At 37.7% G+C, this 26,669-nt stretch overlaps 1 protein-coding gene across 1 annotated transcript in view; it reads left to right on the forward strand.

Moving 5' to 3' along the window:
• OPRK1 (opioid receptor kappa 1) overlaps nt 1–9,898 on the forward strand; it is a 35,566-nt gene extending 25,668 nt beyond the window's left edge. Inside the window, exons 3-4 of the mRNA XM_072411208.1 lie at nt 399–751; nt 8,293–9,898. Coding sequence (XP_072267309.1) covers nt 399–751; nt 8,293–8,816 — 877 coding nt within the window. The 3' untranslated portion in view covers nt 8,817–9,898. The remainder of the gene's footprint in view (nt 1–398; nt 752–8,292) is intronic.
• The last annotated feature ends 16,771 nt before the right edge of the window (nt 9,899–26,669 follow it).

Raw genomic sequence — 26,669 nt, forward strand, 5'->3', positions numbered from 1 at the left:
AAAATCCACAATTGGAACCAATGGTGAGCCAGCCCAGAAGTAAAAGATATGTCCTTCCTAAATAATCTATACATGTCCACAAAATACATATTAGTTTATAGAAATAAATAAAGTAAATGCTCATCTTTTAAACATACTGCCCTATCAGTATGCAGGAGGATATATTGCATTGAGAAATCTAGTGGCAAATATAACACAAAGAAAAGTGTACTTCCTGATAAACAGATTTCACATTGACCTCCCTTTACATGTGTGACCCTATTTGGATAATTTGGTGTCTAATAAAATATTATAAATATAAGGGGACTACACCCCTTCCTTCACTCTATATAAAAAAATATAAGCAAATTGAATTTCAGATTTAATGATTCTTTACCTGTATCTTCTGTCCCCAACAGATACACAAAAATGAAGACTGCAACCAACATTTATATATTTAACCTAGCTCTGGCTGATGCTCTAGTGACCACTACCATGCCGTTTCAGAGTACAGAATTTTTAATGAGTTCTTGGCCTTTCGGAGACATTCTCTGTAAAATAGTCATGTCCATTGACTACTATAACATGTTTACCAGTATATTCACCCTTACTATGATGAGCGTTGATCGATACATTGCTGTGTGCCACCCAGTAAAAGCCCTGGATTTCCGGACACCACTGAAAGCTAAATTCATCAATGTGTGTATTTGGATGCTTTCCTCCTCTGTCGGGATATCAGCCATTGTCCTTGGAGGCACTAAAATAAGTGATGGTAAGTATGTTTTTTAAATGTGTATTGAATATTCTTACAAGCAAACGTGAAAGGTAACATAATGATAACTTAATTCTCCTCTGTATTGAATATGTTAGGTCAGTGAACCCCAATGTTTTGGACATCAAAGACCACTAAATTTATGGACTCCTGACTGTTAATCAAAGGGGAAGAAACGTCCTTCAGAATCACCCATGAGCCTGCGATGGGAGAGTGGGTGGGTTGTGTCCAGAGACACAACCCGCCCACCGCCCTGAGCCCGTGATACATATGGGAGACAAGGTCTGCGGCTCTGGCCGGTGCGCCCCCCCAAAGCAGGATCCTTTTCCTGACCCTGCTGGGGGTGCACCAGTCAGAGCCACGAACCACCAAAAGTTTGTCACAGATCACAGGTTTGGGACGGCTGTGTTAGGTAATAAGGATATCATATTTTTCATTATGTGACCCATGACAGAACAAATGTAGGAACATAAATCCTAGTAATCTAAGTAGATTCTTGCATTACAGGAAAAAGAACCTAGCTTTGTCACCTGTGCCTTTGCTATTTGTAATTTAATAGAATAGAATAGGGTTAATAAAAGTTGTTTTTAATCAATTCAGTTACATATATCATGATATTTTAATAAAGAGCACCTATAGGTTTGGAAAGATGACTGTAAAGAGTAATTGGGGAAGCTATGGTGGATTTTTCGCATTAACTTTCTTTTTTACGTTATCTCTTTCCTAATTATAGTAACTTGAAACTCATTTCTTTACCAGTTTAACCATACCTCTTTTCTTTTACAGTAAACCAGTCATTTGCAGTATCATGAATAAAAAAAGCATCTAGAGATGCTTGCACATAGTGTTAAAATTTTAAGCTTTAGTTGCAAAAAAAAAAAAATAATGTTCAAACCCATCCTTCCTTCTACACATCATTATTTGACCTCTCATCAAAGTAGTGCCACTAGAATTTTATGAGAGACAGAAGTGTTTTATTTTGACAGTTTAAATTAAATAGAAAGCTTTGGGACTCCCCAAGCTCTCGTTTAAGACATTTAAAGACAAATACAGAGCCTGTAGTTGCTTGCATTTTCTTTATTTCTAGGTTAATAGCTTTGAGCTGCAGAAAGTTTATTTTCAGCTCTACCAAACAAAAACTTAGCACCATACTACCAAGCTAGCATTGAGCCACTGAGGGTTGGGGAAATCATAACAGTGAACTTGTGACTTGTCAAGGAAAATTCATAAGGTTACGTTCAATGTTGACCCCCCCATTAATAGCACCTAATATTCTCCTTCCCTCCACTTCTGCTCAGTGTCACTACCAGGAATGCAAAGAAGAGGTCCAGAGCAAAATCCTATAAAGTCTTGACTTACACATATAATTCCTCCTCACCTGACTGCCATGCCTTGGAGTACCATGTATGTATTGTCCTTAGCCTAGAGGAAAAAATCTCTTAGGAAGGCATAGGAAAGGTAAGTATTAACAGCAGCAGGGACAGATGTGTGGATCTTCTGCTTTGACCTGCATAGAAAAAAAGCTTTAATTTTTAGTAGGAAAAAATAAAACCCCTACCAGAGGCTCAATCAGAGACATTTCCTTTTCCCTACTGTCATGATGACCACGCAGGGAGTAGGAATAGCTCCCAAATGGCAACATGGACAGAAATAAAAATGCTATTTATTAGAGTAGTAGGAGAACATTAGCCCCTTTGTTTGCTCTCTATTGCTGTGTAGGTTGCAGATTTTTCTTATGGCATGCCCGCCATTTGGTGTAGACAACTGGAAGGCATAGCAGACTTCATCAATGCCTAGCCTAAAGGACACTACAGGAGATTGGATTTATTATTTTTAAGTGTTGTGTAAAGTCTTGTTTTTGCTGTAATTTTGCTGAGGGGTTATATTAAAAGAGCAATACTTTAATTTCTACTCATCGATCTGCTTTCAAAGGAACACTTGTGAAGCATACAAATATCTTAATCACAGGAAGAACCAAGAGCAGTGTTCTCTACCCTTTTCAGAATGATATTTAATTTAAACAATATATTTTTTATGTTATGTGTCCTACTCATGAACATAATTGCACATATGCAGAGACATGAGAGATGTTTTCATAACCGCTTATCATTATTGTGTTTCACTCCAATTACAGGATTTTATGTATGCACAATAAACTCTACATCAAATCAATTTGCCTAGCAGAGCAAACAACTACAAATACACTACAGTTACAGTAATTAACCCACTGCATTGTGGATTGTGGAGGAAATACACAAATAAAAAGATCTAAATTGATACAGTTATCATCTCTGTACATTCAGGCTTGTAAACATCATTGTACTGTGAATAAAGTATTATGTGAATGGCACAGTGCATTAAGTCATGGAACTTTACATTGAATCACACTGAGATGACATCTCCATGGTTCTGATTTCACATTTGTGCAGCTGTCTCCTTGTTTACTTAATTGCCTGTGGTTGCTGGTATTCCTGTTACTTCATTACATTTAAGACATAAGTCAATTTTTGAGGACCTATTTTTTAATTCACAATTACATGATTATTTTGGTGATGCAAATTGCTATATGGGGATCAGTGGTAAATCATCAGAAAAGATCACATGCAACATTTTTTATCAACGGAAATATATTTTCTTGTTTATGATAATGTGCTTAGCTTAAATAACTCAGGCAATAAAACAGTGTCATTTATTATGTAAGCTTCTGGATCTAAATTAGATCAAATGTTAAAGGGAAAATTCATCTTTTGTCTTTTTTTCTTTTTTATAAATTTTTAAAATAGCCATGAAATTGTCTCCTCAACAAACTTGGCTTTGTATAAATATATAGGTGAACTCTTTTTTTTAAAGTGCATTCCATATACAAACAATCACTTCCAAACATTTTTTTTTTATAAAGTCTTCTGTCGATAAGTATTGGACACACTTGTTTTGGTTGATTTGGACAAAAACTGCCAAAATCACTATGAATTAAATAAATGCTTAAGAGTTAGGATTAAGTTTATTTTTTAGTATTAATATGTCCCTATTTTGGGGACATGGGAACATATTCATACTATAAAACAAATATTAAGTAAATTTGTGTAAGTTAGGACATGCCACTTTTTAAAGAGGAACTATACTCAAAACACAAAAAAACACTTACCTTCAATCCCGCAGGGCAGGCTGATCACTCCGGTGGTGTCCAGCATCTGGTCCTGCGTCGCCCCGACAACAGTCTGTGAGCCGGCGCTCTGGCGCCGCCATCTTTGTTATCTCTTCTGGGTTCTTCATACTACATCACCCGACCCAGGCACTAGATCGGGTGACAAAGGATAAAAAAAAAATTTGCAGATCTCACTGCAAATGCGTGAAATCTGCAAATTTTCCTCTTTGAGCAAAAAGGCTCCTTCTGCGCATGCCCGAGATGCTCCAGCATGTGTAGAAGGAGCACCCAAGAGCCTCCCCAGATGCCTGACCTAGGTGTCCTGGGAGGCTTTGCGCTCCCATTCATTCTCCACCGTCTAGACAGCCGATAATTAGGGGGCGGTGTTGCACCCTTTTTTTTTTTTTTTTTAAAGGGTGTTGCACCTAAAAAAAAAACAAAAAAAAAACAGAATTTGTACTCTACATAAAAGGGTTGTCTAACCTTTTATGTAAAGTAAAAATTCTGAGTATAGGTACGCTTTAAGGTTATGGTAGCATATTAGTGCCCTTTCAACACCACAGTATAGTAACATATGTAATACTTTTATAGTTGTACTAACAAACCAAGGCAATATTTTGTATTTGTTGGAGAATCCTGGATAATTGTATTTTCTATGTTCCGATTGTTCTCCTCTTGGGATATATGAATACAAAAGCAAAAAAGCAAAGAAAACAAAATGATCATAATAGATGCTGCATTTCATTTATTCTGTCGGCCTAACAATGAAAAGTGTTTAGGCAGCATAGAAGATTAGTTTTTGAGTTTATAGTTTTTGAGCATTAGCATTAAGCACAAACTAGGTATCCTAACAGCAAAAGGAAAGAAGAAATTACCACCTAAAAGCAAGGCTAAATTTACTCTTGGGACGGGAAAGTGTAGTGTAATTTTAAATCCCACCTGCCTGACTTATTTATATACTCAGCTTAACCATAATGCTACACTGCACACTTATTCTGTTTCTGTCTATTCTGCTAATGGGAGAACATCTGACCTCCACATGACATGGAGTATTGACTGGAGAAGCAGTAAAGGTGATTGTAAGTGCTTGGGTTTTCAAAAGATTGTTCGGGTATATTTAAAGTTTGAAGAAACTCTAAAGTTTGAAGCCACTTTGATTATTTGGGAAAAATGAAATACTTTCGTTTTTTCTTTCTATTAGCACTTACTAAATACACCTGGACACAGTATGCCTTTTGTTTTATTTGTATTTAGAATTCCAGAGTTATTATCAAGGCAATAAGAATTGTGTATTTCTTAGGGTTTAATAAATTGGCCTCCTAATTCTATGCTAGTTGCAGTATTTTTGTTGCACTGCAGTTCCAATAAATATGAACTGATTAGGGTTTAACTTTATGATTGTTAAAATCTGTCAAATTGATTTCATGCTCCCTAAGGAGCCATCTTTCTGCTTGTTCTATAAGTAAACAGGTTAGCTAAGGGATTTTCCACTGATTGCTGTCCTTCACAATGAATAACTATTTCATATCGTTCTAGGAATTATTAGTACAATTTTATTTTCAACGTGAGCCTAAACCTTGAAAATTCATTGAATAGTCTAACTATAAATTCGTCCTTGGTCATGGCATTGAGCAAGGTGAATATAGTATGCAGAATCATCTGCTGTACAACAACCATTGTAGTATACTTAGGTAGAAAATGTCTTTTAAATTCAATAGATTGTATCTGCGGTGTAATCTGTCACAGGATGTTCAGGCTTTTCACTGAGATACACAGGTTATTGATTGCCTTTTTCAATCACACCTCCATTAAATGCATTTAAATCAATAAAACTGTTATCACAAATGGGAATACAGATTATTCTATAAAGATAAGCATGTTGATGACAGTGTTTAGGCAAAAATAAAGCAGAATACAATTAATTTAAATAAATGACCAATCAGAAATGTCCTTTTAGTTGAACAGTAACATTTGGTTTCCAACTGGTTGTTGTAGGTCTCATATGTAATTATTTTTTTAAATGTATAGATGTCTGGCATTATTGTTTGCATAACTTTCTGAACCATTTTCAACTGCCCTCAAAATATGGTTATTATCGAAACAAATGGTTTTATTTCTTATCGGTTTCTTTTATCAGTTTGCTTGTGGTTGGGTAGCTGTGGAGTTTTTCGAATGTCTTATCTAAATACAATGTCTAAGGGCAGTTTGCAACTCCAACAGCTTCCATAGTTGACGCACATCCAAAAAAACAAGAAAAAAAAGCTCTGCTCTATAATTGCATACACAGGCATTGGCAAATGCCTGAAAAAAAATGTCAATCGCTTCCTGTAACAGCTCTTGGATGCCAAACAGTTTCCAATAAGACCCAAGAGAAGCCATGAGATGGCTACCAGCATTATTTTTCAACATCCTCCTATGTGCACCTACCTGTTTTTCAAACTCCGTAAGTACAGGTTTAATTTTAGGATTTAGAGATATTTCCACCTTCACTCAAAAACAATTTCTACTATTTATTGAGCCATGATCGATGGCTGAGATCATTTCAATAATTTCAGTGTGTTTTAAGTCAGGGACATCAAGCCCGCAATATCAGAGCGTGGCCTGAGTAAACCAAGCAGAGTTGTAGATCAATAAGCTCTGTACACACATCAGATAATCATCAATGGGATGAATTTGTGTTTGTCTTGGCAAAAATCTGACGTGTACAGCAGTCCATATGTGATCTGTACATTAATGAAAATATGCATATTTTCTAACTAAATTACATTTAATTGTTTAGTGGAGCTAAACTGCTCTGTCTTTGATAATATATTGTCATTTTTAAATAATATACTGTATTACTTTTTCATTCTTTTTGGAAAACAGCGCTGTTGATCTTTTGCAGCCTTTTTGCATCCCTTTTTATCTACATGCTTACAGCCATGCAATGGCTAGGTGGTATTACTCAGCTGGTTTCTGGATGGTAACAACAATGGACCATGACTGGGCAGTCATAGATTCTTTTGGGAGGGGATATGCCATAGTGACAAAGCCAAAGAACAACTGGGAGACATAGAAAGCATGTTGTCACTCCATACCTGAACACCTCATGGCAGGATTACCTGTGCAAAACTGTATACATTTGCTACAGGCACCTTAGTGAGTATAACATACACTCTATCACAACAGAAGGCTTCAAATAATTGAAATACAACACACAGATACATCATATACATTTAAAATATTCATAAATATCCTCTGTATACCTTCTGGGTTAACAGAATTTTAGATTGGAATTGAATAGATTATTGCTACTGCTTGGTACAGCTTCAAAGTTGGCACAATGCGCAACAGTTGTTATCCAGATGCTGATTGCAGGTATTTAGAGGTCTGCTAAGCCAAATATTGAAGATAGCACCTTGGTATCCACACAAGGCTGATTGATGAGTTTGCAGTAGCACTGTCATTATTGATAACATGTATAACCTTGGGTTTTGTGCAATGACCTTGTTCTGGCCCATGTGAGCTGTAAACTCAATCAGTATGGTTGGCAGCAACAGTATTTTAAATCCATTACTGACGCAGTGAAGCACATCCTAGTTTGTACTGTGTTCCATATAGTATACAGATTTATTAAGACTGAAAGGGCTCTATCTATCTATCTTTCCTTGACTATTATAACATACAATAGTATAAAGGTCCTCGAACTCCAGTAAAACCATGCAGTTGGGCCGCTCATGGACACACAGCAAACTGCTACTGTGCACCCAGGAATAAGACACCGCAGGTAACCAGATTTGCACATGGCTGGGGCCTTAGCCCAAATCTTCAAAAACAACCATATGTTCAAATGCAACTTGTCCCTTTTGTGGAAACCATGTCACAAGCAGATAGGACTTCAGTTGAGCCCAGAATGCTCATCAAATGTCTTTCACTTCCAACATAACTAGGACTGTTAAATGCTTGCATCCTCTGTCATGTGCTATGGTTTTTCCTACATCACTGCTGAGTCCTCCAGTGTCTAGTGGGGTTTAGGGGAGAAAGCACAGACATTCATCAGACTTTGCCAGAGCCTGCAGCATTGGAAGGCTGAAGTGTTTACACTTGAATGCATCAACTTGATTGGCTGGGATGACATGACTCGTGCATGCGCTCCTGTTGAACAAACCAGGGAAGCCAGGATTGTCGAGCAATAATTGAAAGATGGGTGGCGATCAGGCAGGTAAAAACAGGTATTGCAGAGTGGACACTGCCTGCCCCCTTCTGCAAACAATACCTGTTTGATAGCAAATTTTTTCAAAGGCGGACTTTAGTTCCAATTTAACCCTCACCCAATTGCTGCTTAATAAATAAAGCTGACCAGGTGAATTTATTTGTTTTGCATCTAATAATTTTTTTGTTTTTGCTTGTTTTTTAGGTGTCACAGAATGCGCTCTTCAGTTCCCTTCGCCTTACTGGTATTGGGATACAGTAATGAAAATTTGCGTTTTTATCTTTGCATTTGTCATTCCTGTGTTTATAATAACAATTTGCTACACTTTAATGATCCTGCGGCTAAAAAGTGTCCGTCTCCTATCTGGATCTCGTGAAAAAGACAGAAATCTTCGACGCATAACAAGATTGGTCCTAGTTGTTGTTGCAGTGTTTATTATATGCTGGACTCCTATTCATATTTTTGTGCTGGTTGAAACCCTTGTGGATGTCCCACAGAACATTGCAGTAAGCTCAATCTATTATTTTTGTATTGCTTTGGGTTATACTAACAGCAGTTTAAATCCAATCTTGTATGCATTCCTGGATGAAAATTTCAAAAGATGTTTCAAAGACTTTTGCTTTCCATCGAAACTTCGGTTAGAACGTCAAGGAAACAGCAAAGTTGGGAACACTGTACATGATCCAGCTTACACAAGAGAAGGGACCAGGACTAATAAACCAGTATGACTAGCAGTGGAAATGACTTCCTACACACCGCAGGGAAGTGGCACAACTCATGAACTAGGACTAACACAGATAACATCTGCAGTGTAACCAACTGTAGTATTTTTAACCACAGATTTTATTGAACTGCTTCTATATATGTCACTGAGGCATAATCATGGACACCTCACTGCACCAAGGGTCATTTGAACCTGCAGTTAGATTTAAGGTCATGGCCAGCTGGCCTGTGTCTAGGAGCAGCACGTTGGGATTAGTCATTATCCCCAGAGTGGGCACATACAACCAAATTCTTTCATCTACAAAAACATAAAAAAAAACTTTACATAGGGGTCTAAAAAGCAGTGAATCTGACATTTAGCAACATTTCCTGGTGGAGAATTAATCAATGCCAACACATGCACCTTGAAGATTCTACATCTGATTAAGCTGCTGAATGTCAGATTAACTATTTTATCAATGGACCCTATGGAGTCATCTCTCACTATTTTGCTCTGTAGCAGGACTACCAGAGTAGCGTAAAACAGTTATGAATGTGAAAGTGCTGCACCTTTTAGATGGGCTGGAAATCAACCCTGTTTTTAGCTGAAAGGACGAAGACCAGAAGCACACTGATTGGGTAAGGGGTAAGGGTAAGTATTCCATTCTTCTTCATAGAGTGTTGCTAGAGTTCATTCAGATAGTCACCAAGGTACCAAAGCTCATCTGTAGGCCCCAGTGATGCAAACTGGGTCCTGATATAGTCTAATGTAATATAGGTAGATAAGTGTAAAATACATCTTAGATGAAATATATTTATAGAGTATAATAAAAAATAATATACATTGTGAAAATAAATACAGTTGTCCCTATGTTAAACGGTGAATCAATGTACTGCTTATAAATTTTGTAAATGCTATAAACTAACATTTGGTATTGAAGTGTTTCCAAATGCTATTTCTGTTTGCACTCATAATTTGTATGCTGTATACTATTCTCAGTGCTTCGCTGTGCAGCTCAATTATACCTGATCTTGTCTATTGTTTGATATGTTTAAATATAAATAAATGCAATCTATATCAAAATAAAACATTTATATGGCAAATGAACATGCATCTATATTTGGAATTATATATATATATGCTATACTAATACTACAAGGGGGAGCTGAGAAGTTCCTGGCTTTGCCTAGAAAGAAGAGATCCAGAGTTATGAAATAACACATTTATTCAAAGTATTCCCCCCTGAGACTGATGAACTTGGTACAGCGTAGTTGCAGCTTTTCTAGACCGTTCAAATAAAAGTTTGTTGGTTGGGCCGCAAACCAGCTCTCAGCAGCATCTTTGACGTCAGAAATGTCCTCAAAATGTTCCTCCTTCAGGTGTTTCTTCAAATTTGGAACCAGATAATAGTCCGAAGGGGCCAGGTCAGGTGAGTAGGGAGGATGGTGGACCAATTGGAAACCAAGGGTGTTCAATTTGGCAACCACAACATTGGACGTGTGTGCAGTGCAATGTCCTGCAAAAAAAGGTCAACTTTCCATTGCGTTTCGTCTTAATTGCCTCCTTCAGCTGATCCAGGAGGTTAGCATAATACTGTTCGGTGATACTTGATCCTTGATGCCCTGAGCCCCACCAACAGAATGCCGTCTTTGTCCCAGAAAACGGCTGCCATGACTTTTTTGGCCTATTTCTGGGTTCGGAACTTCTTTAGCCGCAGGGACCCGCTGTGGCGCCATTCCTTTGGCTATTCCTTGGTTTTAGGATCATAGATGTGGAGCCAGGTTTCAACCTCAGTCACTAACCTAGCCAAAAAGTCCTGTGCAGCTTCAAAATAGGCCAAAATGGCTTTGGATGCTTCAGCTCATTCCTTCTTCTGATCACTGTTCAAACATTTTGGAACCCACTTCGCTGAAAGCTTGCGCATATCTGGGATTGTGGTAATAACAGACGTGAAACTTGCTTGTGCTTTTGCCATCACAGCTTCTCACTAAAAGAAAAAACAGTTTTAAGAATCGCAAAGAGCTGATATTTGCACAGTTACATACTAAGATATTAGGCTGTCATATGCTCCCATACTCATTTTTCTATTTCATCTGGAAGGGGGCAAAGCCAGGAACTTCTCAGCAGCCCCACGTAAACTATGATAACTAATACTATACTAAACTATGATAACTAAAAGAACTTTATAGAATGAATTTAGCAAAACCTGACCAAAGTTGTGACACGGTAACCAAGGGTTAAGAACTGACTTGATTAAATCATCTCCTGGCTAAAAGTAAAAAATACATTGTTTAAAGTTACTCTTAAACCTAATAAAAAGGAAATATATAAAAACACTATAGTATATGTATAAAGCCATGACTATGACATTTACCAAACATATGCTGCAGGTGTGGATATCTGGTACCTGAAATTACAATGTTTGAGTCACTTGCAGTGAATGTTTAGGTAATGTCACATTCACTTATTTATAAAGATGTCCAATTCATTTTCCTGTTGGATACATTTTACTTACATGGAACATATATTACAGAATATTTAAACAACTTACATTGAGGGCTGAACCACACTGATGTTTGCTGATTTTGAATAATGCAAGTATTAATTTAGCTCAGACTCCCTACAAGAACTTCCCCATCCCCAACTAATCCCAGGGGCAAAAACTCACTCCCTGAATAATCAGTGTGCAAAATAAAATGAGTGCCATCATCAAAGTTTTGTGGGTTTTGTGAGTTGCTTGCACACTACTCTATTAGATGGCTTAGTTTGGAGTTTTCAGTCATTTTCACACAGGCAATTTTTACACTAAGGCAAGTAGCTTTACAGTGTTGGTACCACAATGCTCTGTTAATCTTGAATAATAAAGTGACTTTGTTACGGGTTGCCACCCCATGGCAGGTGACACAGGATTACCTGAGGTGCTGAATCTAAGTGACCCCCTAGTCTTCATCAGTGCAAACCAAGAGGAATGATGGGCCGATGACCCGAGTGGCCATAAGGCTTCTTTGCTGCAAGGAGGTCCACAGGTTGTGGCCCCCAGGCTCTCCCCATCAGGGGCTGACAGGGATCAGATGATTTTAGTGTAGTAACGGCTAGTGTAGGAACACAGTGAGTCAAGGCTAGACAGTTGAACAGGCGAAGGTCAGGACAGGTGACAGATGAGGCAATGTCAGGTGACAGGCCAAGGTGAGGGCAGGTGGCGCATTGTCAGATAACATGCCAAGAACAGTGAAAATTCATGGCTACAGTGATTCAGGTGATTGCTGAACAGATAATCTGCAAGCAAAATGGTAACAGGCCTTTCACCATAGGGTCATTACTATACATAAGGAAGCCTAGAAAACAGGAAACAAGCCTATTGTTCCTGCTTTTACAGGCTTTGACACATGAAACATATTCCAGTAAAATCTGAGCAAGTAGGCACAGTACAATGGAGTCATTTAAAGACATAAGTTAAAAAAGAATCTGAGCCTACTCACAGTACATACTGCACAAGTTTCACAGTTCTTGTACTCACAATTATCCGGTAATTACATTTTCTACAATAGATTATACAAACAAAATAACCCCTGGGCCAAATATAATTTTTTGGAACAGGAAATGTACATTGCAGAGTACATATAAAAGCAGTGTGAAATATTAAATGTACAGCACTGTATTAAAGCATATGCATTGACTCACTATGAGAAAAATCCTTTGCACTAACAATCACTGGATTGGAGGTCTTAAAAGAAGTTCTAAACTGCTTTAGAGGTAGTGCAGTAAGCCCCAGCAATTAGCTCAATATATAAATGTATATATACTTATAGCTTAGTACTTCATTTGCAGAAGATATTGTACAAATATGTTCTCATCCACACAACAACACATGTAATATTACAAAATAAACTACATTTCAGCTGGATTGCATTTTCTATAACTAAGACTGAATTTAATGTCTGTGTGCAATAAAATGTAACAGGAAGTCCACTACAGAAATGAAAAGTAGAACGGAACGTGGGATACCATGGGTAGAATGGAATAACAATATCCTGATGATTGCCATGGGAATAAACAACAGCCATAATGTTGGACAATAGATAATATATACAGTATATATACAAGTATATATTATGAAATCAGGACAGCATTAAGAAAGAGAAGATTAGTTGTCGAGACACAAAGAAAAATTCTGTTTTTGAGGTATTTTGAAAAAACTTCACAAGCTGAATTCTGATCAAGCTGCAGAAATAATTTACTCTCTGAAATACTTCAAATTGTCATTGTTGCTGTACACAGAATAAACAGTGCTGTCTTGTCTAGAGGGATCATAACAACTAGTAGCAGACAGTATTTTGGCAGCAAGAAAAAGAAATGAATTTCCGCACATGTGCTCCATAAATATTTCTCTCATCGGAATAAAGTTAATGGAACGTAAGCACAAACCTATAAAACATAAGGCATCTATTGTATGTTAATAGGTTTGTTCTTATTTATTTCATGTATTTTTTTTAAAGGACCTGCAGACCTATTCCTGGTCAATTACTCAAAAGTTGACATTACGGTGTCTATTTTCAATCAGGGGGTGACTACTGGAACTCTTCATAGCTATAGCTAGCAATACATGAAAGTTAGTATACCACAGTCAAGATCTGTCAAGATCTAAGGCAGGGGTCGGCAAACTTCGACCTTTAGGCCAGATACGGCCTAGCCGGTAGTTCGTTCTGGCCTAATGCCCCTGGCCGATCCGGCCTAATGCCTGCCGACAACCCGCAGCTCTGGAGCCGCGGATTACCGGAAGATTGGCCAGGGGGCATTAGGAACTACCCGAGCCGAAGCTGCTGGAGCTCCGGAGCTCTGGTGCCGCCCCCTTGCAGTTGTTCCCCCATTTACCAAGGCCGGCGTTGATACTTCTGCCGCCGCAGTAAATAGGAAAAGCTCCCTTAAGGTAAATCCCTCTCCTCCGCAATGCATACGGAGGACAGGGATTTCACTTCAGGGGTCGTTCCCTGGTGGTGCGCGGAGCCATTAGGGCGGGTCCGGCCTAGTGTGCTCCCGCCCACCCCATAAATGGCCTAGTGTTGCTAAAAATCTTAGCAATGATCTGTTTAAAGTCCCAGGTCAGGTGCTAAAAGTTCGAGATCTAATATGTTTTACCCCAAATACTTTAGCTTCAGGATTGGACTGTGCCTGCTTACCCAGGAAAATGTGACAGTTCATTACCTGATGTTTGCTCCTTGCTCTGAAAAAAAAAAAGAATTTGATTGTGAGTGAGAAGCCTGGAACATTGTATGCATAACCTGAAACGTATCATGCGTGTCTACTGAAAGTGTTTTCATATTTCATCTGCATAATTTCTATTATAGAGGAAGTATATGGAATTTATAGCCTGATTCCTATATCATAATCCTGGTCAGCAAGTAGATTGCCCTACTTACATGCAAAACCTCTGTGATAAGGTTATATATATTTAAAAAGAACCTATTGAGACTTTTTTGTTCATTTATTACTTAGATATACACATAATGGTGATTAGCCTCATGTAAAAAAACTTCATCAATGTCTGGTACTAATAAAAAAAATAATATTGTTTCATCTGCTTTGGCATTGTGCCCAGTCTGACAACTTATTTTATTGTTCATACAACCGCATTGTTGCACTGCATTAATGAGTTGCTGGTTTTCATCTTATGTTTTCTTTATTACAGTTTCAGTCTCCCTGGAACTTTATTTGTCTTGGTTTATCAAACTATCACATCATCTGGTAAACAAAGAATAATGAATGGCACACATTTGCTTAGTGATAGGATGCCCGCTAGTCAAAAACTGTAAATCACAAGCTTTTCGATGCTAGTTGCCAGGCTGCCTATGGCATAAATGCTTTTGTAGCCACTAACATTGAACATGCATGCAAATTAGCACAGAGAGAAATCCTTATCTGCATACTTCAGTAACTCAAAAAACTATTGAAGCTGTTGGATCAGCAAGAGAGCCTCTACACTCAATATTCAATCTGGCCCTAGGTAAAGAAAGGAAGAAATCTGAAATAAGAAATAGACCATCCTTATAACCAACAAAGTATTTTATCTAAGAAGGATTTCATTTTAATTGCAAACAATATCGTTATTAAGAGGGAAATTACTGGTGCCCAGACCCAACTCCAATCTAAAAGTGGAACTATACTGAAAATAAAAAAAAATGCCTTTACCTTTAGTTCCACAGACCCCTGTAACAAGGTGGAAGTATTTGTGGTATGACACCGAACACTCGGCACGGTTTAAATAAAAAATTAGTGTTTACCTTTATTGGGTAAGTACAATGGTATAAAACAGCAACAGTTCCAGCAGGAAGATCACACAACTCATTTTACCCCAGGGAGTGCCCATTTTCTTAAGTAAAGTACGAATTTATAAGGAAACACAATTCCCAACCCTGGGCTCAGCCTCCAACCCAGAAGGCTCTTCCCCCTCAGAGGGTGATTTGACTGGAAAATCTTCCTCATTTTCATGAGAACCTTCAGAAAATGAAATTCTCCATGCTGAGGAATTACTTCTCAGTTGGAGTGATACACAGGATACACCATTAAACAAGACATTCAATGATAGATGCATATACATTTCCAGAAAATAGGTGCAATCTGCCTCCTTCCGAAGAGGGTGCATAGTTCTGAAACTATGCTTGTCATGGTCACAGTAAGTCAAGAATTTAATCTTCCAAGTCCATTTTCTTAAGAAGACCTAGACTGGAAATAAGGGAAGTTCCCTGAGAACTTGTAGGACCTGAGGCAAGTCCTATACTGAAAAGAATTACTTTACTGAAGGCTTCAATTTCACAACTGCTTTGAAGAACTGTCACCGCAAAAGACGTTCCACTCACTTGGTGGTTGTGGGGGCTGACACTTGGACCTAAACAGGTTGACCCCGAGTTCCTGTTCTGAAGCTGATGCAGAACATTCTGGAACCTCTGCTGGTAATGGGTTAACCAAGGAAACCCTTGATTTCTGCTATACAAATAAAAACTTTCTCTATATTGTGGCATCTTTTTACAAATGTTTGTAAGCTTTGAGCATATCTGCCACCACCGAGAAGAACCAGATGCTTGAAGCCTCTGCCTTCCAACAAAATGGCATTCAGTCCCGGCAGTCAGGTATGGAAAGCTGCTAACGGCCATGTAAAAGTTAGTCCCGGCAAGAAAGATCAAAAGGAGTAGGGAAAAAAAATCAATTTCCTTATGCCAGGATCATGGCCAGCCTTTGCTGGCACTTGGACATAACTGGAGATGCAAGCAGGTCTATCAACTTGAAAAACGGTCCAGAGGCCACTTGAGGTTAAGAAATGATCTGCTCATATGATCAACAGATTTTAGGCTTGTGGTTAGGGAGAAAGAAAAGTTTAAATGCTTCTTTGTCCATAACACACAAGAAACTTGACTGTTAATTGATGTAAATAGACAATCTTTGTTCCACTTTGTCTGGTAATGAGAATATCTGACCTGCATAATTAAATTAAAATAATAGTTCCTTCACTGGCAGTGTCGACCCCTCTAAAACTCTTTGAGCCCACACCATCATTTGTGCTACTAGATTCATCATTTGTGTTCTAGATTTCACCGTAATGAATATTATCCTCAAATTTCTATAACCTGCATTGACCCTCACTGACTCTTCTGATCGCCAGAGTCAGAGTTTGCAGAATTGTCTTCTTGTGACTCTCCAACTTGGTTTTGGATACTGTCAGTAAAGAACGTTGTTCAATTAGTGACATAGGCTGACTCCCTGAACCACAGCAAGGTTATCACTGTGACAAATGTTTATTAAACATCTTTGGAGCTGTGGAAAGAGTGAAAAGTAGACAGGTGAACTGGAGGTGTTTGAAACATAGCAGACAGGAAGAATGTGTCTGGTGGCATTCCACATTTGAGACAGGCCTGTAAGCTTCTGCTAGATCTATTGATATTATCCAATGAGCCGGACAAATGACTGACAAGGTCATCTGCAGGATTATCATACAAAACCTTCTAGTGTAAAAAGGATTTAAATCCTTCAGGTCTAGAATTGACTTGAACCCATGAGAAGTCATTTACTATGAAAAGTTTAGAATAGAATCCTCTTCTATTGATAGCAGCACCACTTCCTGTCCCATTCCTTGCATATAAGATAGAAGCGCATTGCACCGCATTACAACTCTTGGAACTGTTGTCTGAATGTACCAGGATCTCAGAGAGCCTGACAAAAACCTTGTTATCTGACTGAAATCACCCAAGGTGTCCGCGTGCTTTTCTAAATGTCGGAAACCTGGACAAACTTGTTTCTATCTTCAACGTCTAGATGGATACATCCTCAAAAAGGCTTTCCTTGGACTATCTGACTACAGAACCTAGGATTTTTGGGTTCCATTTATGGAGGGCTAACAAATTTCTTGACAGGAAATCTCTTGCCTCCTGCACAGTTATGTAAAAGAGCTATTGATGCTTATGCCACACCCTGGCAACCTGCCCCCTGCGATCCTCTGTATACCTTCTTCCAAATAGGATCTGGGCAACACACATGACCAGTTTATCTGTCCCAACAATGTGACACCTATTACTACTGCTGGGCAACAACCAGACCTTTTGTGGTGTAAATTTGATTCAAGTCCCCATCTAGACAGTGACCCCTCAGATCCTAAATTGAAATTAATTGGAATTTAATGCTAAAATGTGGGATAACTTCCTTAGGTGATGACGGACCACTTTTTACTAGCCTTGATTCACTTTCTTTGTCTCGGCCTGCTTTTTTAAAGTATATAGCCCACTCTGGCTTAGATAGTAATGCTCTTGTGCCACATGCCCAACATGATTCACTTTCTGGGTGCTCCACTGATTTACTTCTGGAATGCAAGAGGGACCTCTTTCCATTAGTAATTTCACAGGGTGAACTTTCTCTTGCCCCTCATGCTCTTCTAGAGGAATGGTAAATAGGACTGGGAGAGGCTAGGTGTCTTATCTTTCTGAGATGTTTTTTTTCCCAGAGCTTTTATCCCTTTGCTGAACAGATCTTAAGAGGCAGGCAGGGAAGTATCTAGCGCAGACATAATGCATGGCTTGGTTGTGCTTCCTTATCTTTATTTGCTTCTTTAAAGCAAAATGCAAAGTTAAGATTGAAGGGCAAGGCCTTGGTGCCACACACCCAGCATACTTCAATGACAGAGTGATATGCAGACTGGCTTAAAATGGGCAGGAGATTTCTCTTAACTTGATGGCCTAAATCCATCTTCCTAAACAATTTTTAAGATAGGAAAAGCCCCTGAAAAAACTTGTCTTAATAGATCACTGTACACTTGTGTGATGGTCAGTGGGATAAATGCCTGGTTGCATTGCTGCCAGTGGGAAGAATGTCACCTTTACAAATAGCCAAAACATTAATTGGTGTCAGAGTTAAGTGACCTGAGAGGCACAAATTGTACATTGCTGGTCAGTGTAAAGGTCAGTGGGATAAATGCCTAGTTGCATTGCTGCCAGTGGGAAGAATGTCACCTTTACAAATAGCCAAAACATTAATTGGTGTCAGAGTTAAGTGACCTGAGAGGCACAAATTGCACATTTCTGATCAGTGTGATGGTCAGTGGGTAAATGTCTGTTTGCATTGCTGCCAGTGGGAAGAATGTCACTTTTTCAAATAGTCAAAACATTAAGTGATGTCAATGTTAGCTGACCTGAGGGGCCCATATTGCACATTGCTAGTCAGTTGGATAAATACCTGGTAGCATTTCCACATTGCAATTAACATCCCTAGTGGAAATCCAGAGTGTGACTCAGGGTGGATTTTACCTGCAAATATCAGTAATCCTGAGTCACACTCGGGGTAGCTTTAACCTTAAAAAACCCCACTTACATTGCCCCGTTGCCATCCCCCGTCATCCTGCTGGTTCTTGCAGGTCCAGGGTGCGGTAATGTTGGTGCATGCGTCGGTGTGGGCGGGTGGGCGGGAAATTCAAATAATTTTGTATTGGATTCAATACAAAATAGCTGTATTGAGTCCAATACAAAAAAATCTCTCTCTCTCTGTTTCTCTCTCTATATATAAATAATATATGCTACTGTACACTTATTTTACATGTTTAACTATTTTTTTTTAATATTTTGTTTTTTTTATTTAAAGTTTATTATTAAATTTATTAAATGCATTAAATATTAGACATACTTCAGTGAGTTATGCCTAAGAATTATAGCCTACAATGTAAAAAAAATTTCCATGCAAAAAAATGTAACGCCGTTTGCATGGAAATTTGGATGGAGTTAGAACACCAGGGAGGTTAAAGAAGCCTTAGCACTCGTTGACCCTGGCCTACATGGAGACACATCCTTTGTTACACACCCTCTATTAGAGACACAGTACACTGAGCTGGAGAGAAGCATGCTCTGACTTCCTGGTATGCTTTCTTGGAGGGCTTTTTATCCCACAACAGAATGAAACACTCTTTTTTTAGGTGGCCGCCATCTTCTAAATCCATCCCCTACCTAGGCTGCAGTTTTCGTGCCTGTGTGGCGAGGTTAGGTGAAACTAAAACAAGTAATATATCTTTCTTATATAAGTACCTAACAAAATATATTAATATTTTAATATAACACAAATAAAACTTCCTATCTGACTTCCTACCAGTCAGCATAGCAGCTACAAAGAAGTAAAAACAGAAAAAGTTTTTCAAAATGGCACCTGCTGTAAGCAGGATGGTGATGTTTACCCAACAAAGGCTGTTACCCCTGCTTGGAGTAGTTTGAAGATTAACAGTGTTATGATAGCAATTGCACTCATTAACCACCTGAGCGTTACACTGAGGTCTAGATTTCTGTACCAAAAGTGATCCACTGTTTTTCATGAAATTTTTTTTTTAAATTGTAGACCTGTAACTTACAGAAATATGTCCGAACAGGGGTTCTAGTAGATATTATGAATATAAAAAATGTATTTACTTTTATTTTTTTTTATTTTTTTGTATCGGATTGGATACCGGAGTTTGTATTCAATCCAATACAAAATGAGCGTTTGAATTTACCAATTATGTACTTTGTATTAATTTTATATTATTTTGCATTGGATTGGATATGCAAGTTTGTATCCAATCAAATACAAAATACAAATTTGAATTTCCAAGTTATTTACTTTTTTTTTATTTTTTGTATTGGATTGGATATGCAAGTTTGTATCCAATCAAATACAAAATATAAATTTGAATTTCCAAGTTATTTACTTTTATTTTACTTTTTTTTTATTTTTTGTATTGGATTGGATACGCAAGTTTGTATCCAATCAAATACAAAAGATAAATTTGAATTTCAAAGTTATTTACTTTTATTTTATTTTTTTTTATTTTTTGTATTGGATTGGAAACAGGAGTTTGTATTCAATCCAATACAAAATGACAGTTTGAATTTACCAATTACAAACTTTGTATTTATTTGAATTATTTTGTATTGGATTGAATACAGGAGTTTGTATTGAATCCAATACAAAATGAATGAATGAGTTTCTATTTGAATTTCCCGCACACGCGCCGACGTCATCACGCACGCAGGGAGAAGCCGTCCGGTTTTTTTTCTCCGCCGGACGGCTTCTCCCTGCAGAGATCATCCGGCGCTGGACGAATACGGACGTGGACCATCAGCGGGACCAGGTAAGATGCCGGCCGGTATCTTGTGTTCAGCCGGCCGGGATCTTGTGTTCGGCCGGCCGGGCGGCGGAACGCAAGATGCCGGGCAGCGGAACACAAGATACCGGCCGGCATCTTACCGGTCCCGCTGGCACCCGACGCTGGAGATCGACGGACGACGATGGACGGAGGACGACGCTGGAATGGGAAAACGACGCTGGAATCCTTACCTCCATGGTCCCGCTGGATGTAGCGGGACCATGGAGGTAAGGATGTGACAAAATTACAGGGTTAACCATCTTAGCCATTTTTTTTTGCCCGTACGAAGGTCGGGCATACCGGCTAGGTGGTTAACATCTAATGATTAATAAATGTACAAGTAACCAAGCAAAAACATCCAAGGTGTTTACTACAAACACCACAGGATGATAAACAGATATGTATAATTATATAATCCTGGTAAAAAAAACACCATAACAGCCAGAACAATAGTGACTAAGCCATATTTTACAAAAACAACAACATTCCACCAAATTATAAGCAATGCCCATTATTTGAGGTTTAGACTGCACTTTCATGGAGCCATACAGCAGGTGGCCCCAGAGATACAACAAAAAGCAAAGATATTCTTTCCTTCAAACTCAACTCTATTACTGTTATTTGTATGATGGCTGTGAGCTGAAGTTTGCTGAGGCACTGAGGGACGGTTTAGATAGCAAAAGAAAATTGAAACAGGTAAGAAAAAAAAGCTTCCTTGCTGCTCACCTACCTGCAACAAAAGGGCTATTTAAGCTCCATATCACCATACCCTCAGCACCAGGGTTCCCAAAACTTGATGGGGGGGGGGGGACAAATGGTTGGTCCTGGAGTGAAAACAGAATAAGAACATCTGTATAGGAGAGGGAGGTTACTTTTATTGCTTTGGTAAACTGGTCCTGTTGAGAGCAAGGGCCAGAGATTACCCATTTGTGTATGCTTGCACTATTTGCACATTATTTTTTTTGTATTGCACATAAAATCTGTAAGCTCCTCTGAGAGCTGCTGGAATGTACAATAGAAGCCACATTTCCATTTACCCTATGCATTGCAATAGTGTATATGACAGAAACCATTGAGTTGTGCCTCTGCTAAAGGCAGGGCTATTCATAAAGCAAAACTGCAACATCGTCATTGTACTGTGCTTTGTGAATAGCACAAGTAAGAACAACTTTGTGATGCAGCAGGGAGCATGGAAGTTCTGCTCCTGTTTTACATTCCAGCAGGGCTCAATGTAGCTTACAGAAAGCTTGACAAAAATGAAAATAACTTAATCTGGAGTTAGACTATAAATTAAAGCATACCCAAGAACAATGTAATATACTGAATATACTTGAGTATAAACCAAGACTTTTTAGACCTAAAATTACTTTAGCAAATGAATCTGTTTATAGTCCGATCATACCACTAGATGGCAATGTGTACCCCTGTGAAGTGTATAACAAACTTTTGCTGTCTGAGACATCTGGCCTGATGAAGCTTTCCAAGGCTGGCGAGGATACACTTTCATCAGTGAACCTGGGTGATCCAACAGACCTGGAATGGATTTCCTAAAGTCATTTGCTTTTTGTTAGCAATTGTTTTCAATCCTGGACCAGATCCAGGATTCATAGGTCATTCAGATTCACTGATAAAAGTGTATCTTCTACTGTCTTGGAGACCTTTATTAAATCAGGTGCATTATTAGAGTTTGTTACACACTTTACATGAGGTTGCAGCTCTATCTACTGTTGTCCAACAGTGATGCAAAGAAGATCATTTAAAAGGAATTGACCCATCTTAGCCAACTTAAAAGTACAAAATACTCTAAAAAGTAACCTAGTGGATGTATTTATCCCATTAAGTACTGTTTTTTTATGGCAGTGAAAGCCATATTTTGTGCCTTAGGTTTATAGATTCACCCAGTTTATATTTGAGTGTATATATTGTAATGTGGTATGATAATCCTTAGATATGGTGGCTGAATTTGTGTTTTTTTCAGTTTTGGTTATAAGTAGCAGAGATCAATTAGATCTCTCATTTAGTAATAAGAACTAGGGATGATCGAGAATATTAGGTTCTGCTAGGGATTTCTAGGAAATGTAGGTTGAGCTCTCGTCGAACAGGAGGATTTCCGTGGCTGCATTCATTGAGAACAGTGTGCGATCCCAGGTGCACTAGAGGTTGATTAACCACTAGTGCCCTCAGGGATCACAAACAGGAGGATTCCCAGGGGTTATAACTTCCTCGATCTTCAGATGGTTTCGCTAAATCGGTTCGCCGAATTTTGCGAACCATCAGAAAGAAGTTCAAGGAAATTTTTGCGATAATGCCGGAGGCATTCTAATCCCTAACAAGAACTCTGAAGTGTTGTGTTTGTTAAACACCGTGGCACAATTTATGTGAATATGGTGGGTTATGATGAACATGGTAAAGAACAGAATAATGCTGTTTGCTTTATTTTTACATATATTTTTAACTGTACAGTCCCGACAATTCATTAGCCCAAAATGTCCAGAAGTGACCAAAAATGGAAATAAAAGAAAAATGATTGCAAGTGATGCTTAACCCTTAACTGTCTATGCTAATGGGGTTAATGCAGCTCTTTCTTCAGTACATAGATTTCCACCTTCACTCAAAACAATAAAATTCACAGATATCAAAATAATAAAAAAATTGAATGGATCATAAAGGCATAAAGTGGAGGATATCACAGAAACTAAATAAACCACAATATGTTGTTTACCTAGACCCAGTGAAGTATATAACATCTCCCAAATATGCATATGAATACAGGCTCTACACTATATATTTCCAGAGATTTAATGTATTTTTATTGTAAAATGCAATGCTCATCCTTCCCTTCTCGTGACATATGTGCAATTGTATAAATAAATGTATGTGTGATGCACAAGCAGTGAATGTAAAGTCTGCAAGGTTATAAACTGTAATGCTATGCCACCATTTTCATACTGAAAAACAGAAGAACAAAGTTGTTGATTTGCTTAGCACCTTAGAATGTCCTAGTTTTTAGTTTCTAGATTTCCAATAGACAGAGCATCATTCAACTTGTCAGAACATTGAACACATATTTTTTGATCACAATTGCCCTTCATGTCACTGAGATAGTTGTTAGTTGTTCTGTTATGTTCTATTACTAATGGCCATCCACTAACAACCACTATTCGTATACCATTGTATAATAATGCAGTGGGGCAATGTCTTCCTCTATAGAACAGAACAAGGTACTTGGTAGAAAGCTAGGAAGCTTGTATGTGAAGTCATTGTTCTTAAAGTGGCACCTGCAACAATCACCAAAGATAATTTGAACTGACCTGGAAAATTTCAAAAGCACCATTCCTTTCTATAGCATGTTTACATTTTGGTTATAATGACACTAAAAAAAAGGGTTGAAAGCCAAAATAAAGTCTGTTGAATTTAGAAAGTAGGACAATAGGTCTGTAGAAGAAAAAATGAAAAATGCAATGCCTGAACTTTGCCTATTATTCTACTGTTAGCCCTGGACTGTAAGTGGTGCAGCAAGAAAAGAAACTGGCAGACTTGCTGTATGTAAGTGTGAAAACAAACTGAATATCATCCCTTCACTATACCAAGTCAGAAATAGAATGCAGCATAAGGAAATGGCCCACCAAGTCTGTCCAGCCATCCAAGTTTTCTTTACGCCAGCTTTTTGCATAAAATCAAAACAATATGAACACAACTTTAGACTTATCAAAGATTTACCCACCATCTGTGCTTTGTTTGCAGACAACACACTGTAAGAAATCAGTAAACCAAGCTTTAAACGTCGATATTTTTTTAATGTAGGTTTTCTTCAAGTGGGCTGCTTTACAATTCATTTGAAAGGTTTACAGCAAGTTTTGATTGATACAAAAAAATTTCAGGCTTTCATCAACCTTCACCACTAGCTGAAACTTGTTGGAAATCTGCAGTCATTTTCCCATAATAGTGCATTTTGACTTTGGTGGAATGTCTAGTTAAAAATGACCCCTTACAGCACTAATTGGGAACTAATCCTTTGTATCTGTTGGTTTGCTTTAACATTATCTATGATGACTTTGTGGGGAGGTTGTTGTACTATTACTAATAAAGCATTCTCAAAAGTGGTGTCCCCTCAATCACAAATATCAATCATTAGAGTTCAATAAACCTATTTACTATTTTATAATACTTAGGTGGAAGCCATGACAAGACAAAGACTTCTGGTGCTTAGTTCGAGAATGCCAAGGTGTGTCATCTTTTTTGTCATCTTTTCTCCTAAAATACAATTACTGTGCTATTAAACAGTGACTAGCAATAGAATAGTAGGGGGTTATGTACTCCAGGTTTTCTGGCTGCTCCGCTCTAGTTGTGCCAGATTGAGGCCACAACCTTTTTTTTTATAAATAAAACCAGAAAACAATTAAGAGCCAAAGTGAATAAAAAAAAAAAGAGCAAGACAATTCTGTAGACATTGCAAATGTTTTATTAAGGGAATTACAGCAACTTTAATTATTAAAATTAATTTATATTGTCTTTAAGGTATGAGTTGATTATATGAATCTATGGGTTAGAAATATTGCATATTATTATCAAATTTTAAGGTTCTTGATAATAGAATAATGATAGTAGGTCACTAAATTTAAATAAAGAAATAGGCAAAAGTAAATTGGCTTAGTAGTATCTTCATTAAGATTAGATGGTGGGGGATGGAGGTGAAAACCAATACTAAGAAAAAAATAATATTCCAATTTGGATTAGGTGGCAGAGGAATCTTAATTGAAATCAACTCCATAATATGTTGGTTTTATTTTTTTTTTACATCAATATATGTGTACATGCATTTTCACTTAATACATTAAGTTTACATATGTTTTCTTCAAATGAAACTGACCTAAAAAACACAGAAAATAAACAGCACAATGCATGAAGTCATCAACAATATGAATCATGCCTTTTTTATGTCTTTAGTACTTTGCAAAATAATGCTGGCATTTTGTAATAGTGTAAATAAAGATGAGGTAAAGGGTCAAAAATTGAGTTTTATATAGTCTGAGGGCTATTAAGCAGAATTTATTTGTATCAAATTAAACCAATTATTGACCAATAGTATTAAACATTGGTCAATGCTTAAATCTTTGGCATTAGTCTGATTGTACCCATTGGAGCCAATACGACACATATTTATACTATTTCATCCAGATTGGAACTGGAATTTAACCTCACTGGGTGCTTCATAGCTAAATCATAGCTCTCTCTCTCCATTATACTTAGTGATGTACAGGATACATCAGGAGAATATAAACATTGAAATCAAAACTTTCTGCCTGGATTCCACACCTCTTTCCTAATAAGAGATTAGTTCATTCCCTCTTTCACCTTTCAAGCAAACAAAGGTTAATAAACCATAACACCATATAATATGACACTACAGGTAGTCCCCGGGTTACATACAAAATAGGGACTATAGGTTTGTTCTTAAGTTGAATTTGTATGTACGTCAGAACAAGTACATTATTTTAATAAATGCAATTAGGACAGATGTTTGTCTCAACATATTATTAGGCAGTGTGGTGTCAATTACTGTATAAAATCCTCACTGTGAGTTAATCGCAAACAAAAAAAAACTTTATGGAGACTAGACATTCATTAAGTTCTGGAGCAAGCTGTGCTTTGATATGCAAAAAGAAACAACTGCAAAGTTTGTCCTTGTCTTTAAAGACTTACAAGGGCTTGCAGAAGAGCTCAGTCTCAGCTGTGTTTAGCAAAAGATTTCTTCTGCAAGTTATGCAAACTTCAAGCTGCAAACCTCCCCGCTCCAAGCGTCCATCTTCGTATCTAGGAGCCGTCCGTATGTTGGATGTCTTTAACCTGCGGACTATCTGTACTCTCAGCCATTCCTAGTGTCCTTTCACCAAAAATATTTAACCCCCCTAGCGTTCTAATTTTGTCAGTTTTTTGATGCAAAAAGTAATTCTAATTTTTTTGCATAGAAATTTTTGTTTATATTGTGGGCCTGTAATTCTTAGGATTAACTCCCGGGTATGATAATTATATTTATTTATTATATTATAATATAATACCTAATTATATTAATAATTTAAAAAAAAAATGAAATAGACAACAACAATGTACTTTAAAATAAAATATAAAATTAAAAATGTACTTTTATGTTGTATAGTGTTTTTTTTACTGTAAAAATTTAAAAGCAGGTTACATTGTAATCTGCTTTTAAATTTCCCGCCCGGCCACACCCCC

This window comes from Pyxicephalus adspersus, chromosome 5, assembly GCF_032062135.1.
Source record: "Pyxicephalus adspersus chromosome 5, UCB_Pads_2.0, whole genome shotgun sequence".
NCBI classification, from domain to species: domain Eukaryota; kingdom Metazoa; phylum Chordata; class Amphibia; order Anura; family Pyxicephalidae; genus Pyxicephalus; species Pyxicephalus adspersus.